Consider the following 17,387-nt stretch of genomic DNA (forward strand, 5'->3'; position numbering starts at 1 on the left):
TTCGACAACGATGATAAGGTGGTCTTGGAATGGAACATCCAAGAAATTCTGTTCACGTTGTGTACCGTGTGGCTCGGTGTATATACAACATAATATACTGCATATACTCGTATGTATTGAGTATTATAGAAGAGACCAAACTAAATAAACGATAAGAGTTTCCTATCCATGCATATAAACTCAAGATAACTTTGTTGTTGTGTATATATTTTCAATATAATCTCTAATCATAGCTACCAATTCCGGTTCAAATTTATTAAAAACCAAGAGTATCTCTTTGCCGTCGTCGATTCAGTATGACGTACTTTAAAGAAGTATTTTAAAGAATGCAAATTTTTTTTAATTTATCTTTTCAGTACAACAATAATAAATAAAGTTTCAAATGAATTTTTTTTGATTAAAATGAAACTAGTATTCAATTTCATGAGACTTAAAACTTGGTACAATAAGAAAAAAAAAATATAGTAGAGAAGCCTGATTTATTTGATCAAAATCAAGAGGTCTGCTCTTTAAATACACTGAGTACGAAGCATGAGACAATAACGAGTCTCATAACCTTCCTGCTATCTCGTCTTGGTGGATCGTTTCTCTGACGCAGCAAGAAAATCATCAGGACCACAATGGCTTCGTATCTTCCCTTCCTCCTTCGCTTTTCCTGGTATGCTCTCATCGAATGTCGGGATGTCTTGGAAACCGCACAAAGTCCACAGGAGCTATTTGACCTGTTTTTCTAAGCGAAAATTACTCTACCCACACCAGAGTATTAATTAATTTTAAGCGGATAGACCAGACAAGAACCCCGTACTTGATGTAATACTTATTCTATAAGTATTTATAATTATTTAACACAAAATATTCGGATTATGGTTTATGTTGTACTTGAGAAAATTGTAAGATTAAAATTATATTGCGGTTGAAATTTTTATTCTTCTCAAGATATTCATTGCTCTCATCTCAAATTTAAGCTGATTTTAAAGAAAATTTATTTATAAGTTGATAAAAAATATTTTTTTACTATAAATTATTTATTTATTCATTTTATTATTTCATAAAAATTTAATTCGCGGGTATTTGGATTAATCAAATATTTATATTCGTGTATTTGTAAACTTTTGTCGATGATTGCTTTTCGGTAAAAATCATTCACTGAAAAATTTAATTGAACTAGCTGTGTAAGCTTGTATCAACAGTACAATGTAATGGATCCAAAACAAAACAAAGGAAATAACGAGGAAATTTAATTAACAAATTTACACTACGATGAAGTTTACAGATATCTAAATGCATTAAATATATTGTGCAGTGTCTGGAGTTTTTTCATTCCTACTGTTAACAATCCGAGTAAACTAGTATGCACATAGTTTTAGTGTACTCTGCATGAAATTTATCACTAGTAATGAAATGTTAAAGCTCAGCAAAATATTGCATGAAATATATGCGGCATTGGTAGAAACATAATTAAAAATTGAAGGTATTAGCAGCTTAAAAAAAAAAATACATGAAAAAATACGCGTTGTTACAGGCTCATACGCCGCTATTGGCAGCAGACCCTCGTCATGTGAGTAAAATACTAACATTTATTTTCCTTACTAACAAACAAAAGTTTTTTGACGTTTACGTTGAGTTTTTTCGATATATAAATAATATTAATGTAATTTTTGTTTGCTGGTCGGTTTTAACAAGAGAAAATTGAAATTTCTGATTGGAGCTAGTGTTTAATTATCAAAATTAAAACTGTCAATTCATTTCTCTGAACTCAACATAACGGCATTGTTCACTATTTTAGCTGTCACTATCACTCTCAATGTTCAATTTACCACAAAATTATTCAAACAAACTTTACCAATTGTGTGCATACCTAAAGCAAATCGCGGTAGTGGCTGGGGCCGTACTATATAAACTACTGTTTTCTATTTGAATTTAACCGTTTTAGCAAATTGATATTTTATAAATTTAGAGGGTAAATTCTGAGTTAAATTTACTCGGTAAATAATATTTATTATCAATATGAAGGGCTAAATCACACATTGACAGATAAAATTACATATTTATAATAGTAGAAGGATAGAATGCTTGTTTGTTTTTAAAATTAATTTTATTAAATAAAAAAAAAATTACAATAATAAATATTTCAAAAATTTACATGGATAATTTTTAAATTTTTAATGTACAAAATTTAAACTTTTTTAAAAAATTTATTATGTTTTTTTATCAGAAAGTAAAAAAAAAACAGTTTTAGGACGTGTAGTTTATTTTTATTCTGTTTTTAAGGTAAAAAAAAAATCGAATAATTTTATACTTATCCAAACTTTAATACTAAAATTAAAGTATTCCATAAAATTTGACGTTATTCCATCTTTCTTTAGTTAATTAATTAATGAAATTGATATCAAGTACCCTTTCAGCGGAAAAAAAAAAAAAAAAAAATGAGTAAAAAAAAAAGTACCGTTTTATCAAAGATCTTACTACCTTTCTCAAATTATTAAAACCAAAATACAAAAGCAAATTATGGGGCTTTAAAACATTATCGCACAAATAAATAATTTGAAAAGTATATCCATGTTACTGAAACAAGTAGACCTTGTAACAATAAACAAAACAAGTAAAGTTCTGATGAGAGATAAACTTTATCAGTTCTCAACCCTTTCATTAAGATTTCCCTCGCTAACTGTTCTTTATCTTTACTGCTCACTTTACCAGATTTATCTCTGGGCTAATTCAATTTTCGCCTCCTCAAAAAGACAACCAACTTGGCATAAGTTTTACTTTCCTTTCTCATTCTTGCCCACAAACTATTTCTCCGCAAAGAAAGAATACAAAATATACAAGAAAATAAAATAAACGTTTTAAAGAATTCTTTATACATAGAATCCACAAAATAACAATTGGACAGTGAAAGATTTAGGAGGAGCAAAATCTGGTTTCTAAGGTCCTAGTACTTAGAAATCCGTCTCTCCCTGTAATTCCTGGCCTCAAGCATTGTCAGCTTCCTCGTAGTAACATAATAGCACGACAGGACGCAGCACGGAGCACCAGTGTCACACCGTATATATCATTTCGGTTGACAAACGCACACGTTACCTCCTCACTTGTCTTCCTTCCGTTGTTCTCTTGCGCCCCCACAAATTGGTGGGATTAGGTTGCCGACGGGCTGCTCTAACACTCTCAGACTTTAACTCGATGACAACTAACATATGAATGAGATTTCCTTGTCATAATCATCAGACAAACTAACTTATATGTCACACATATATTAAATATACAATTTATAACGGATGCTGGCAATTTTTTGTTGTTCAATTAGCCACCACCTTATAAGTACATATTATATTAAATTTCTCACTTAATAAGGATGTATTCATATTTTGTTGGTTCGCTCACTTTAAATATGAAGTTCCGTGTTCGAATCCCGTTCATTATAGTTCAATACTAGTAAAAAAATTTTCATTTATGGACAATACAAAAAAAATTCATCATTTTTTTTTTCCGAATGTATAAGCCAATCAATATGTCATATCAAACAAAAATTGTTTTGATAAATGATTAAATTAAAAATATACAATAAATTAGCTCCTTACAAAGTTTAGAAAAAAATTTTTTTTCCACTATAAATCTCCTTATTGATTAGTTTCATATTTTCATTAAATCTGTATAAAAAAATTTTATGAAAAACCTAATTAATTGTTATTACAATAAGGTTAAAGATATAATCTTTATTTTATAACTTAAAATCACAGACTTAACTCTCTTGAAATGAGAAGATACAGCGATCATACGCCATCTGTTGCTAATTTTCAAAACTACCTTTGTTTGAAAAATATTATATAGGCATATTTGATCGAATTAGGTGTAATGTAAGTATATCAAGTTGTCAAAACATATCAAGCCATACATAGACTGATATGGTATATTATATGTGCAAAAATCGATTTTTTTACCATGGCCATATTAGAAACTTTTTTACTGGTAGACATTTAAAAATAAAATCCTAAAAAAATGATTTATTTCAATTATTACATTCATAATTATCACAAAGAAACATTCGAAAAAAAAATTCCTGCTATCAGAGCTTTTTAATCTTTCACTAAATTAAAAAATTTTCTCGAAACGTTTAATCCTAAATGATGAAGATAAACGTATCTCGAGACTTAACTCGAAAAAGTAAAGTGTAAAAAAAAAGTTCAAAGTAAATCCAAATTATAATCTCACAACTCAGGATAGTCTGTAAATCCACTTTTGCGGTGAGAGTTATAAGTAAACATTTTATTTCTTGTCTCGTTGGATAACCACCAGCGAGTCAAGTTTTCCAATTTGTCCTCTCGTAGCTCGTAAAAATAAAATTTCCATGCAAAATACTCTCGGTGTAGGAACCTAAAGTAAAGGTAAAAGACGCATTTTCAGTTTTCTCTGCCTCTTTTACCTTCTCTTCTATTTATCTTTACAACTTTCCTTTCATACTCGCAGTTCTCCTGTTCTAGTATAAACATCGCGACATACATTCACCTATACGAATCTGTCGTATAGTCTGTCGACACACCAATTCTTAGTTATTCCTTTGAAACAGTTTTAATGTTAAATTTCAATCGAGTTTCCAAGATAAAATTGAACGTTAATAAAATATATATTTCCTCAATTCAACTTCACTAAACACTCATAGACACACACATATTTACATATATTTATCTAGCAGTAAATCAGGGAATATTTTAACTGTCAAACCAGTCGAATAATCCATGAATTTCAGTCAAGTGTATCATCGATTCACGTTAAATCGAAGCTACCGTGGAAGGGGATAATATATAGATATATTGCCATACAATTCTCTGCGTTTAAGGCTGCGTTAAGCTCCGAGTTTGTAATGCGAAACCTCCCTTTGCAGCTCTACGATTCTGCATTGCACAAAAACAGCGAATCTGGGAGTGCGATACTGTGTACATAATACATATAATGGATAATACATATAATAGAGAGGAATATATTGGGTTGAATGGTCGACACACGGCTCTCATAGCATCCCCGATTGGAGAAAGGCAGATACAGCGCTCCGGTTAGAGGCCACGGGTAGATAAACAAGTTTAGAGAGTTTGTACAAAAGTACTACCACTCGTTGGGGATGAAATTTATTTGTGAGCTAAGCTTGCGGAAAAAACATCCACCTTTAAAGCTACGATACTCTTGTACTATTCGGCAACACCGTGTTCCTGTTGCTGGTAGTGGTAGTATATGGTTTAGTATGTAGTAGACGGTATGTAGTATATGGTATATAATACCCGCACAGTAGTTTAGGTTGAATCTTTTATCGGCGTAATTGACTAAGAGGATCCAACGAACGAATGAATGTTACATGAGGATTAGGGAAAGGGGTTGATGGATAGTACGCCGTTGACAATCTAAACCATCTCATTCCATGTGTACGTGTTAAATTCTTCCTAAGGTTCCTTTACCTTACTTTTTATTTACATATGTCTATGTCTTTTTTCACTTTCTTTCTTTTAAAGTTGAAAATATTAGAAAATAGACGAAATTTTTTCATATGCATTATTAGGGTGTTTCATAAAAATTAACAAATTTTATTTTTTCAAATAACTTTTAAATTTTGTTATAACATGCCGAAAATTATAACTGCATTTAAATTTTACAAAATCTCTCAACTTTAGTTGATAGCAAAGTCAGGATTAGAGCACTCAATATTAATACTTAGAGGTCGTAAATTGAAATTTCCATTTTTCATTTAAATAACTCGGGAAAAATTATTTTATAACTTTAAAACTTTATATCTTGTCTTACAAGAAAATTACCCTCTAACGCGATTCATTTTTTGTTGGAAATTGAACGCTCTACAAAAATAGGTTCTTATGATTTTTCGATACGGTTAATATTACAAAAATTTTTCAAAGTTGAAGTTGAACATGTCATTAACTTTCAGATTTTCTTTCATTTTTGGCGAAAATATTATTGTTTAGATAAATATTCCTTGTACTCTGACGTCAATCAATATTCCAACTATTTTTGGTGATATTATAATTATTATTATATTCAAATTACTTTTTTAGATTCAAAATTACCTCAAAGCCCTTGATAAAAAAGTAAATTTGATTAAAGAAAAAAATCATTTCTTTTAAATAAATTTTTATTATAGTTTAATAATTTTTTTGCCTGATTTAAAATAATCAAATTCGCAAAAATATATGCAATAAAATACAATTTTTTGAGCCGATAGGAGGTAAAAATTATTACCTGAGCTGCTAAATCGCTATTTTATTCGGCTTTCGATAACAAAAACTTTTTTTTTCATACATGACAAATAGGTACACTCAGCGGATATACGCGAAACATAAAAAATTATTTTCATACGATCCATCTATTTTTTCGGAGACAAAACGTATAAAAAATATACATATTTTTATATGTTAACATTAACTTTTTTTTCACTGTGAAAATACTATAATATTATAAGAGATAAAACTGATGGTCTGAAGAATTGAATGTTTTCACATTTTTTTCATTTAATATCTCTATTTTATCATATGTATTGTATCCATTATCGAATGCTCAGCTCTAAAATATTATATGTAGTTTTATCAATCCGATACGTAAAGTAAAAGTACGTCCTGCGGAAAATTTTAAATTTTCAAACGATGAGTTAAAGTTTAATCCTACAGTGGAATTTAAAGTTCTATGCTCTGTATAAAAATTAATAATGTACATTTCATACTATTTTTATGACATAAGTTGTGTTGGTTCAGTTTTTCGAGTCGTATAATCGATGAAACAGAAGTTTAACGTCGTCACGTACAGTCGATCGCGTCGACCGGACAATTGTGTCACCTCTTCGCATTGGAACGTTTATCCCGCTCTCTCGGCATCTCTGGAGAAAAGAGGGGTAGTAAAATAAAAATAAAAATAAAAATAGAGAAAGAGCCGTGGAGTAAAAAAATCAGCGCCGAATAGAAACAGGTTTAATCCAACTCCCAAAGCACCGTAAATTTATTCCAATCCTGTATTCCGCGCTGGTGTGCATTTACCCTCTTTCTTTGGACTGCTCTCGGTGGTACTCTATGGCTCTTCGTTTTCCTCTTTACTGCGTTTGAAAAAGAGTGAGGTTGCAAGTGGAGACATACAAAGGAAGCTTACCGTTATCCTAGTCACGTCTGTCTAGTTTTCTTTTCTCATTTTAACTTTTTTTTAATTTTATTTTTTGTTTTTGTTATTTTTTTTTTCAGTACCTTCGTTTTACCTTACAATACGTTCTATCGTCTTTTTCGTCAGACGAGTTAAAAGGTCGGCTTTTTCGGTAACAATAAAACAACCCATTGTTTCTTTTCAGTCACAACCACGATTTATTGCCTTTAAAATGCGCTATTTCAAGAAAATTGAGTAAGATATCTTTCATGAAATGAAGGGATAGGGCAGAGGACTCGAACTGTTTATTCAAACCGGGATATTAAACTTCTCTTTTTTTATCGCTCTTTTATAAATAAAAAAAATATTTATTTAATGGATGTAAAGAGGATCATTGAATATTTATGCGTTGCTATGTCGATAATAGAGCTGCCAATTTATAATGCACTTAAAGAGCTTTTTTTCTACTCATCCAAATCTATACTTTTCCTTTTTTGTATAATGAACAAAATGAAGTAAAGAGAAAATAATATTATATCTGTGTTATAAAATAAAAAAAAAACGATTTTTTCGCTAGCCTTTTAAATATTCAGGCCAAAGAATTATGGTTCTAATTTCTGGAGCTTCCTATATGAATTCCCATGTAAAGAGAATTATAAAATATGTGGCCTTTCATGTAAAGCCCTTCTTCGGACTTATGAAGGAAGGTTTTATAAATTTAAAAGTTAACATACGGATTTTTTTATTTTATAAATTTATGTCGGTATTGAAACGTCAATATTTATCTTTTTATTTTTATACGAAAATTCACGAGAATTCGTCTGTATAAATAATACTTATTGTTTTATTATATTATTTATTTTTCGTACTTCTAAAAAGAAATTCAATTAATCAATGAATAAATTAATTTAAAATTTTTATAAGCGTATTTTTTTTTAGCAACTTAAAACTCGATGTTGAAATCTTTATTTATGTCAGGCGCGAAAATTTAACGGTTGAAAAGTTTTACGGAAATTTAAATTTATCAAAGTTCATCTACTTACTCTACTTTTAAACTTATAATTTCTATCATTTAATTGCACTCGTAGTTTATTTACACTTTTTTTTTTTTCAAGTTATGAAATCATCTCATTACTTAATTTTACGTGCATTTTTAGATTTTTTATCCATTAAAAATGTCACTCGATCATAAAAATTAAAATGAATTATACAAAAAATTGAAAGTTAAATTTAAAATTAAAAAAAATGATTCAAGGCTATCATTAATAGCTTCTGCAATTATAACAACTAATATGTCTATCTTCTAGCATAGCATATAACAATAAAAATCGAATAAAGTTGGAGGTACTCCAATTTAGCCTATGCATCCCTCCCGGGCTAAGCGCATATACGTAACCAGTCGCCGTCAGAATCAAATCACAGCTATTAGAAATGGGAGGAGTTTTCAAAAGAGTACTTAGACTTTGTTATTGTACTTACTTTCAAATACCCGACCAGCGTCAGCGTTGGCTATTAATATCGCGATAAATAGCAATCGCAGTATCAGCAATCAAATTAGCAAACTAACTTCAGTTCAAAATTACATCATTAAATAAAAATGTAAAGATATAAATGCAAAGACGCAATTGAATTTTTTTATAAATTCGACATTTAATTGTTGGCAACAAAATTATTATGCAAATTAATTTCAGCTATAATTTATGTGTGTCAATAATTAATTAATTTAATTATCTAATTAATGATTAACAATATCAAATACTCGGAATTATTAAACTAGAACTATAAGCGTTTTAATAAAACATAAGCATAAATGCATAAGTAAGTGCGCTATTAAATATTGCAGTGACATAATGACGATGCATATTATGTTCTCGGCAGTCATTATTGTTCACTAGAGATATCTGAACAACCAGTATAGTATAGTATAGTTTGTTCCTGATAATACAAGACACTCGACATGCTCCAAATGTCGTTTCCGGCTCGTAGCCACGCGACAAGTGCAACTAAACACACTACGCGCAACCACGTGGCTCTTGATTGTACTATTTTATTCACTGCTTTAATATAAATAATAAAATATTAAATAAATGTAACATTAAGCCCTATTGTAAACATAGGCCCCTATTGTAAAATGTTTCTTTTATGATTATTATTATTATTATTATTATTATTTTTTTAAGAAGATAAGGTTAAATTAATATAAAAAATGTTTACATTTAATATTATATTTGTTATTAATATTATCATTGTTGTTTACATATTTTATTACATTCATAATATACTCATCGAAATATTTCACAAAGAGTAATACCACAGAATTTCTTATTCATATAAAAAAAATAAATAAATAAATAATTTATCTTTTCAGAACGAGTTTTAATAAAAATTAGAATAAAACTCAAATATTTAATAAAGTACACCGTACAATTTATCTCTATCAAATTGCATTCAAAGTAAACAAATAAAAAATAAAATATTTTACTTCATTTATGAAGTATTGATCATGTAAAACTTAAAAATATTTCGGCCAAAAAGTCCAATCCCACGTTTTAACTTAAATTAAAACTCAAAAGTAGGCACTCGGTCCAATTCCAATCAGGTGTTTGAAATTGTTAACTGAGATCGCGCTTAACAGATCATACATACGTAAATTGTAATAATAATAAGAATGAGCTCTATAGGTAAGACAAGGTGATAAATAAATTACAACGGCGTTAAGCCAAAATTGAGCCAGCACGGAATGAAATGGACTTCCACTTGGCGGTGTGACTTGGTGCGTGTGCGAGCAGCATATGACCGCGGGAGAGTTATTTCGGATAGCACACGTCGTTGTCTATGTCTATTTCGTAGCGATGTGACAACCAGAGTACAGTTGCTGACGACGTATTTAGCAGCCCCCTGTATTCCTTCATCCACTGTACTCCTCTCGAGTGTATTTTCACAGTCAGTTGGAAATAGTCAGTCGGAAATAATATTCACAGGGGTATACGAGGAGTATAATCGTCACAACGACGTACATTTACTCCACGTCAGTTTTAGAGTTAATAACTCTGTGATTTAACCGTTCGTTTTTTTTTCGCTATTTATTTTTATAAAAAAAAATTTCTGTTTTTTTTTTTTTATTTATAATAATAATAATAATAATAATAGTGAGTATAAAAATCAAAATGTATGCAAAATTGAAAAGTGTATGTTTTATTTTCTTTACATCACTTATCTGTTTGCCTTGGCAGTGAACGTTTAAATAGAATAGATCTTTTAAAAAAAAATTAAATACTCATGTTTGTGCATATGTGTATGTGTGTGTGCAATAAAACTGTTTAGTGTCGTGTTGTATAATAGCCTGCTCGTAATGAACGTCACAGTCGTCACATCATGGAGAGTTGCGTGAGCTCATTTTATTTTGAAGGAGTACCTACATGCAATGTAATAGTGTAAAGCGAGTACGATTGTTATAGGGACTAGTTTAACGTTAGAGTACAGTGTACAGAATTATAGTTGTAGGCTGTTGGTACGTACATATATATATATATATATATATATATATATATATATATATATATAAAATATATATGGATAATAGTGCGGTGTTGTACGGACTCGGTATTACACGAGAGAAGTGATATGCCAGTGCGTTGACGATGATTGCCACGACGTGGACGTACCACGATCTCGCTGCTCACTCGATGGTATTTTACATGCATACATGTTATATTATCCATAATATACCAGTATACGATAAGCTTATATACAAATGTGTTGGTGGTAGTTATAATAGTATACTTCATAATATATATATTTTATATTGTGTATTGTATATTATATCTATATGTCTACGTAATAATTTCGAACTTGCTTCCCTCTTGGATTATATTATTGTGGCAATTAATTACTTATCAGACGGAATGCCATCGCGTGCTTGCGAAAATAGTATACGCCTACTATGTTTCCTATATAAATATATATTATATATATTTCGATTTAATATCCGCTTTTATGTCGTTATTCTTTTTATTGTACTAAGTTGTTTTGTTAATTAACTTGGAGTGGAAGATATTTAAATTTAATTTTTTTAAAAAATGCGATCGGGTTTTTTATGGAAAAAATAATTAATTGAGTTATTAATTATACAAAATATTTCATTATGTACTTGACCACCAAGTATTCTTTTATGAAAACATATTTTATAGAAAGTCATATTAATTCTTTTAATTAATTTTGAAAGGTATTTCACTTTAGTAAAATACCTTTCAATAATAAATTTCTTTAAAAGAATTTTCATTCATTACTAAAAGTATGCTTTAGGCAAAAAATTCAATCTCTTTCCATCAATAATAATTAATTATATCAAATTTTACATATTTTTATTTTAATACACTATTCTCAACAGTGAATAAAATTATTTAAAAAATAATCCATCTATTCAAGATGTAATAAAATATCTATTGTATACTTTTCAACAACAACACTTAATATGTAAAATGATAATCTGTTAACAGGCAAACGGGGATGATGACTGGGAGTACGAAGAAATCATACTGGAACGCGGTGGTGCGGGTCTGGGATTCAGCATCGCCGGTGGGACTGACAATCCTCACTTTGGCAACGATACTGCAATTTATATCACAAAACTTATACCAGGCGGTGCGGCATCAGCAGACGGCCGTTTGCGTGTCAATGACACGATACTCCAGGTGAATGAGGTGTCAGTTGTCGACGTTCCCCATGCATCGGCCGTCGACGCGCTCAAAAAAGCCGGCAATACTGTTAAACTGGTAAGTCCTAAAATAATAAAAAAAACTCAGTCAACAATTTAAATTTTATTTTTGTCATCCGAACAATATTGCTCATACTCATAGCATTGTCAAATGTGTACTTTAATACTTTAACACTTGACATCTCTTAAACATTTTTTATCCAGTACCATTTCTCACTTTAGTGACTGGTCGTACGCCCGCGGCCGACGCGCATTAATATCTCTCTCACCGAGAAACTTCTCTCGACTTACGGAAGACTTCTTGTATCTGACGTGAAATGAAGGATGGTCTCGCGGGTCTACTCTGGAGTAAATGCCCCTGAATCCTTGACTTTTTCAAGAAAAAATATTTCTAAACGTCAATTATTAGTTTTTCTTAAAAGAAGAAGAAGAAGAAGAAGAAGAAGAAGAAAAGATTTTTTTATTTAATAAAAATGAGGTTAATTATCGTAAAAAGTAATTCTTACACAACTCGGAAAAAAAAGTAAATTGATTGAGTCCTCGGGTGGGTCTATTGGGAATGTCAAGGGTCCAATAGTAAGATCTCTTTCTAAATGTCCAATTATCGTTTAGAGACTCGATCGAATGGCCATATATCGTTCCGTTGTATCCAGAATTGTTTGGATTGGAAAAAGTCTTTCTACTTTCGATGTACATCAATGTATTTATATATGTATATATCTATGTGATGCTTTTTTCACTCCCTAAGAGTTTGTTTTTTTTTTCTCTCAGGAGAACGCGACTGTTCAGTCAACTCCCTTATCCCGGTAAACTTTTTTTCTGCTGCTCGTGATATTTGAAAAGAAATGGCTGACGTAGCTACGAATCGATGCGTCGATTTTTGTGAATTACTACTATACTCTATATACTAACTTATATACATACACATATATGAGTACACGTACATATAAAAACCAATTTTATATCACAACATTTTCTGACATATTACTTTAGATATAAATCATTGATCCATTTCGATAAACACGATATTGCTTTTGTATGCTCATTGTCTTTTTACACTCTTTTATACAGACACACACCGCAATATATTTATCTATGTTTTATAGATACATTCTATACTGCAATAACATTCATTTTTACTCGACAAAATAAACTCACACGTTTATATTAGTACTGATATTTTTACGCTCATACAACCATATAAAATTAAGTAAACATCGCGTATTAAAGCGTATAATACGTTTAGTTTTTATTCTTTAGAATTTTGTAAAATCTATTTATTTTTATAATTATAAATTGTAGTTTTAAAAAAGTAAAAAAATGATATAATAGAGAATTAGACTATAAATTGGGAAATTATTTTCTGTGATTTTTAACAATTTCAAAATAAAAGTAGAATGATTATAAAAGTTTATTTTATCGTAAAGAAAGCGTAAAGTGCTCCATTATATTTTTGTAAATATTTTACGGATAAATATTTGTAGAATTAAACTGATTAGAAAAATGTCGGAAAATGTATCTGACACTTTTTTTTTTTACATTGAAATTAAATTTTTTGTTGGTTAAAAAATATTTTCTACTTTTTAATTCAATTTACTATCAAACCGTGAATTTTATTTTGCTAAATTAAAATTTATTATAAAAATTTTTATTATAGTTAAAATCTAGAAACGTTAGATTGTAATATTTTACTTAATTAAAAATAATAATTAATGGTATTGTATAGATAACGTATTTTTAAGAGTTTCATTGTCTTATATCATGACAAAAATTCTTTAATTAAATTTACTTGAATCAAAAAGAATTTTTCAGTTGAAAAATTTTTCTTTTGAATAAATTTTATTTTTTTTTTATATCAATGTCAAGCTAATGAAAGTGAATTAAAAAGTAACTGTAACCTATTTATTTATATTTTCAGTACGTACGAAGACGAAGACACCTACATTTGACAGAAATCGAATTAATAAAAGGGTCAAAAGGGCTTGGATTCAGTATTGCCGGTGGTATTGGCAATCAGCACATACCCGGTGATAATGGAATCTACGTCACGAAAATTATGGATGGCGGAGCAGCACAGGTTGACGGACGACTCATCGTAGGTGACAAATTAGTCGCTGTCAGAAATAGTTTGGTAAGTTAAATATACTTTCTGCCTAATAATTGCCTCTTGCTCGAATATAAAAAAAAAAAGGTTTTTAATGACAATTAATAACCGAGTAAAAAAAATAGCAACAATCTTGAAGCGGTAATTTATCACAGGCGGACTGTTTTATTGGTTCGTCAGAAAAAAAAAGATTTACCTTTTTCTTTTTCGCTCACTTGAACTTCTCTGGCCTATATCTGTTTCCGTATTTATATCTATATTTCTACAAGTGTCGTAGTGTTTACTATAGCGGTTCGCAACAAATGGATGGTTAAGTGCGGATGGGAGAAATAGATTAGGCCGTGGAGTTAGGTCATCGTGGCGGTAATTGATAGCTTTGGGTAAAGACCCATCGTCTGCACGTAGCACAATCTACTAGAAAGCCTTTTCGCGATTTTATACTTTGACGACTCCCCCACGTATTTCGGTTTTCGCAATAGACCGATTTATCTTGGTCATCCCTTGGGATCTCCCGCTGTTATCCAAAGGGCAAATGAAAAAAAAAAAAAAAAAGAAAAAAAAACTCCTATAAAATAGAATAGAATAAAATATAAAATACTAAATCCACCAGTTTCAACCAAATAGATATTTTATTATTCAATTCTCGAATCCCCATCAAACAACTTTTCCGATAAATTTTAAATTACCATAAATTTTAAGTGCGCCCTCCCCTAAATATATATAAAACAATCCACTAAAAATTTAAACGAATTAATTAAACTAAAAAATAAAAAGCCTCTGATATAATATGACGAGTTGAAACTTTAAATTCTCCATTAGTTTGTCAAAAGTTTATGACCACCTGTGCGACCGGAAGAGTACGAGTTTGCGATTCGTTGGGCTTATAATCGCATTTCCGTTGTAACAAATGAGAATGGAAGCGAAAAATTTTTTTCTTTCTTCTTGTTCTTCCTTTTTATCTTTATGTACATATATATATATATATATATATATATATATATATATATATATATATATATATATATATATATATATATATATATATTTTTATATTTTTTGTTACGGTGTACTAACCTAGTGTACTAACGACGTCGCAATAATGACCGCCGTTAGTGCGCCAGCGTTTTCGTTCGCCAAAAGGAACTTCTCACTTCAGACAGTGGCAATAAGAAAGCCCATTATCGATCCCAACCACTTACTTGCTTGGTCTCTTGCTTCTTCTTGTTTGCAAACAAACTATCCGTCTTTTTTTCCTCGGATATATCTCTATTTCTATCTCAACCTCTATTATTTTAGAAGCCCGTCTACGAAACTACCCTGTAGCATCCGTGTCCAGATGCTTCTTGTCGTCTCGCAAGTAATTCACCGCGGTAATTAGTTGTTCATTGCAAATTCGGGCTAAAAAATACACTACTGTGTTGCTACTGTATTGCACGCAGACTTATAGTAAATATTTAACAATGAAGAAAATTTATTATTGTTATTATAATAATTATTCGAGTTAACATAATGACATTGATTTCTTCAAGGAGTATTTTAGCTCAAAGAAAAAACAGAAAATATTTTTTTGTATTACATTTTTTACTATTTCTTTATCATTTATTCGTATTTTAAGATTATGCAGAAACACTTTGAATATAAAAATTAAAATCTTTTAAAATGTTTCTTTAACTGAGAAAAAACAAGATAATGAAGCAATTAAACAAATATGTTTGAAAACGAAGCATTCCTAGAGAGGGATTAAAAAAAAGGTCCTCAATCTAAACCGAATAGGTCCGCCGCATCTCATTACTGTTCAAGTTTTACAATTGGTATACTAATTAATATACTTTTGTATACAATATTTATTTTCGATATGTATACGCAAAGATAGAAATTCTAACGGCTTGAAGTGACGTCACGAGTTTGAGGCTATGGAGCGCATTCTTGTCAAGACCAAGTTAGTTATTCGGCCGAGCAAAGCGTCCGGATATAGTACGAGGTCTTGATGAGAATGTATCCATAACCTCGAACGTGTGCCTTCACTTCAAGTCTGTCAGGTTTTCTACCGTTGAACATAAAGTATCGAACAAAATTTTTTGTCATATCAACAGCGGAAGTTGGATTTGAGAGAGAAACATTAAAAAATATTTCATTACTGTTCATTTAATTTGAAGGCACAAGAATTATGTCAAAACATACAGTACTAATGATATAATATTCAATAATAGTTTTTAATTATTTATGAATAAATAATATTCTTCAATGTATAAATTTTAAAAATATAAAAAAAAATTTTTTTCGATTCATAAAAATTATTAGACTAGATTTTTTAATATCTTAGAAAAAAATTAATTAAACTAAATATGATGTTTATTTGTTAACAGGGTGACAAAAACTTGGAAAATGTAACACACGAAGAAGCAGTGGCGACTTTGAAGGCAACTCAAGACAGGGTAGTTTTGCTGGTCGCCAAACCAGAAGGCGTATTGCCTCCGCCACCGCCGGCATCAGACCACTCGCTATCACCCCAACCACGTAAGCACACGTTGCTAAACTAGACGACTTTATTTAGTTGTTTTTATAATATTTTTATTTTTTTATTCTGGGGACTTTCTTCACCCAGCGTGGCATGCTTTTCACACGCCAAACCCGCCAGTAACAGCAACACCGCCAAACCCCGGTTTTGCACAAAGTATACAGACTCAAAAGAAAACTCAGTCTCTGAAAAGTACATAACTTTAGGGAAAATTTTTCATTGCCTTCAGTTGAAACGTTCAAAACCAGAAACCGTCTACGGCCTTCCGCTCGATAAAAGTTTCACGCCGCGCGAGATAAAACCACCTTTACTTGGCATGTACACCCGGTCAATTCTCTTTTGTTTGGAATCTCTGGCATGAAAAACTAAAATCTCACCCCTTCGAGCCACAACACCCTATTATTTTTAACGTCAGCGCCTGAAAAACGTACATATTATTTATTATAAATTTTAAATTATAAATTTAGACGGAACCTATTTGAATAAATGAATAAACAAATATACACTTAGAGATTGTAAAAAAAAAAAAAATTTTTAATTAAAATCACTTTATTTTTAATTACTCATCATTCATCGGGAACGATTTTTTTCAATTACACAAAAATAATAGAAGAAATGAATTAAAAAAAAGTCACTCGCTTCACATAAAATTAAAAATTAATTTTCTATTATTTTAATTACCGAGGACATACGTTTCGCTTGATTAAAATGTACTTTCTTTTGTTTCCGCTCTTATTTCTTAAGGTAAACAAAATGGCTCTGTAACTGCATTGGAAAATAATTCACTGGCGTATTCACAAGAATCGCGGCATGCTTCCTCCCTGGCACTCCATGGAGCGGTAACACCACGAGCAGTATCTCAGGAAGACATCTCACGGTGAGTTTAATATATTTATTTATTTCTTTCGAGATTTAAAATTTATTAT

At 30.3% G+C, this 17,387-nt stretch overlaps 1 protein-coding gene across 14 annotated transcripts in view; it reads left to right on the plus strand.

Annotated features, from left to right (window-relative positions):
- The window catches only part of LOC141531521 (disks large 1 tumor suppressor protein-like), a 309,925-nt gene that overhangs the window by 252,824 nt on the left and 39,714 nt on the right, over positions 1-17,387 (plus strand). For 13 of the 14 annotated variants that reach the window (XM_074249400.1, XM_074249401.1, XM_074249405.1 and 10 more), the window contains 5 exons: positions 1,523-1,558; positions 11,622-11,897; positions 13,758-13,970; positions 16,310-16,460; positions 17,206-17,338. In XM_074249400.1, the coding sequence (XP_074105501.1) occupies positions 1,523-1,558; positions 11,622-11,897; positions 13,758-13,970; positions 16,310-16,460; positions 17,206-17,338 (809 nt within the window). The remainder of the gene's footprint in view (positions 1-1,522; positions 1,559-11,621; positions 11,898-13,757; positions 13,971-16,309; positions 16,461-17,205; positions 17,339-17,387) is intronic. The other variant, XM_074249394.1, reaches the window with a different exon arrangement.

This window comes from Cotesia typhae, unplaced genomic scaffold, assembly GCF_013202065.1.
Source record: "Cotesia typhae breed Kobodo isofemale line unplaced genomic scaffold, CoteBio_Ctyphae contig_5, whole genome shotgun sequence".
Classification (NCBI taxonomy): domain Eukaryota; kingdom Metazoa; phylum Arthropoda; class Insecta; order Hymenoptera; family Braconidae; genus Cotesia; species Cotesia typhae.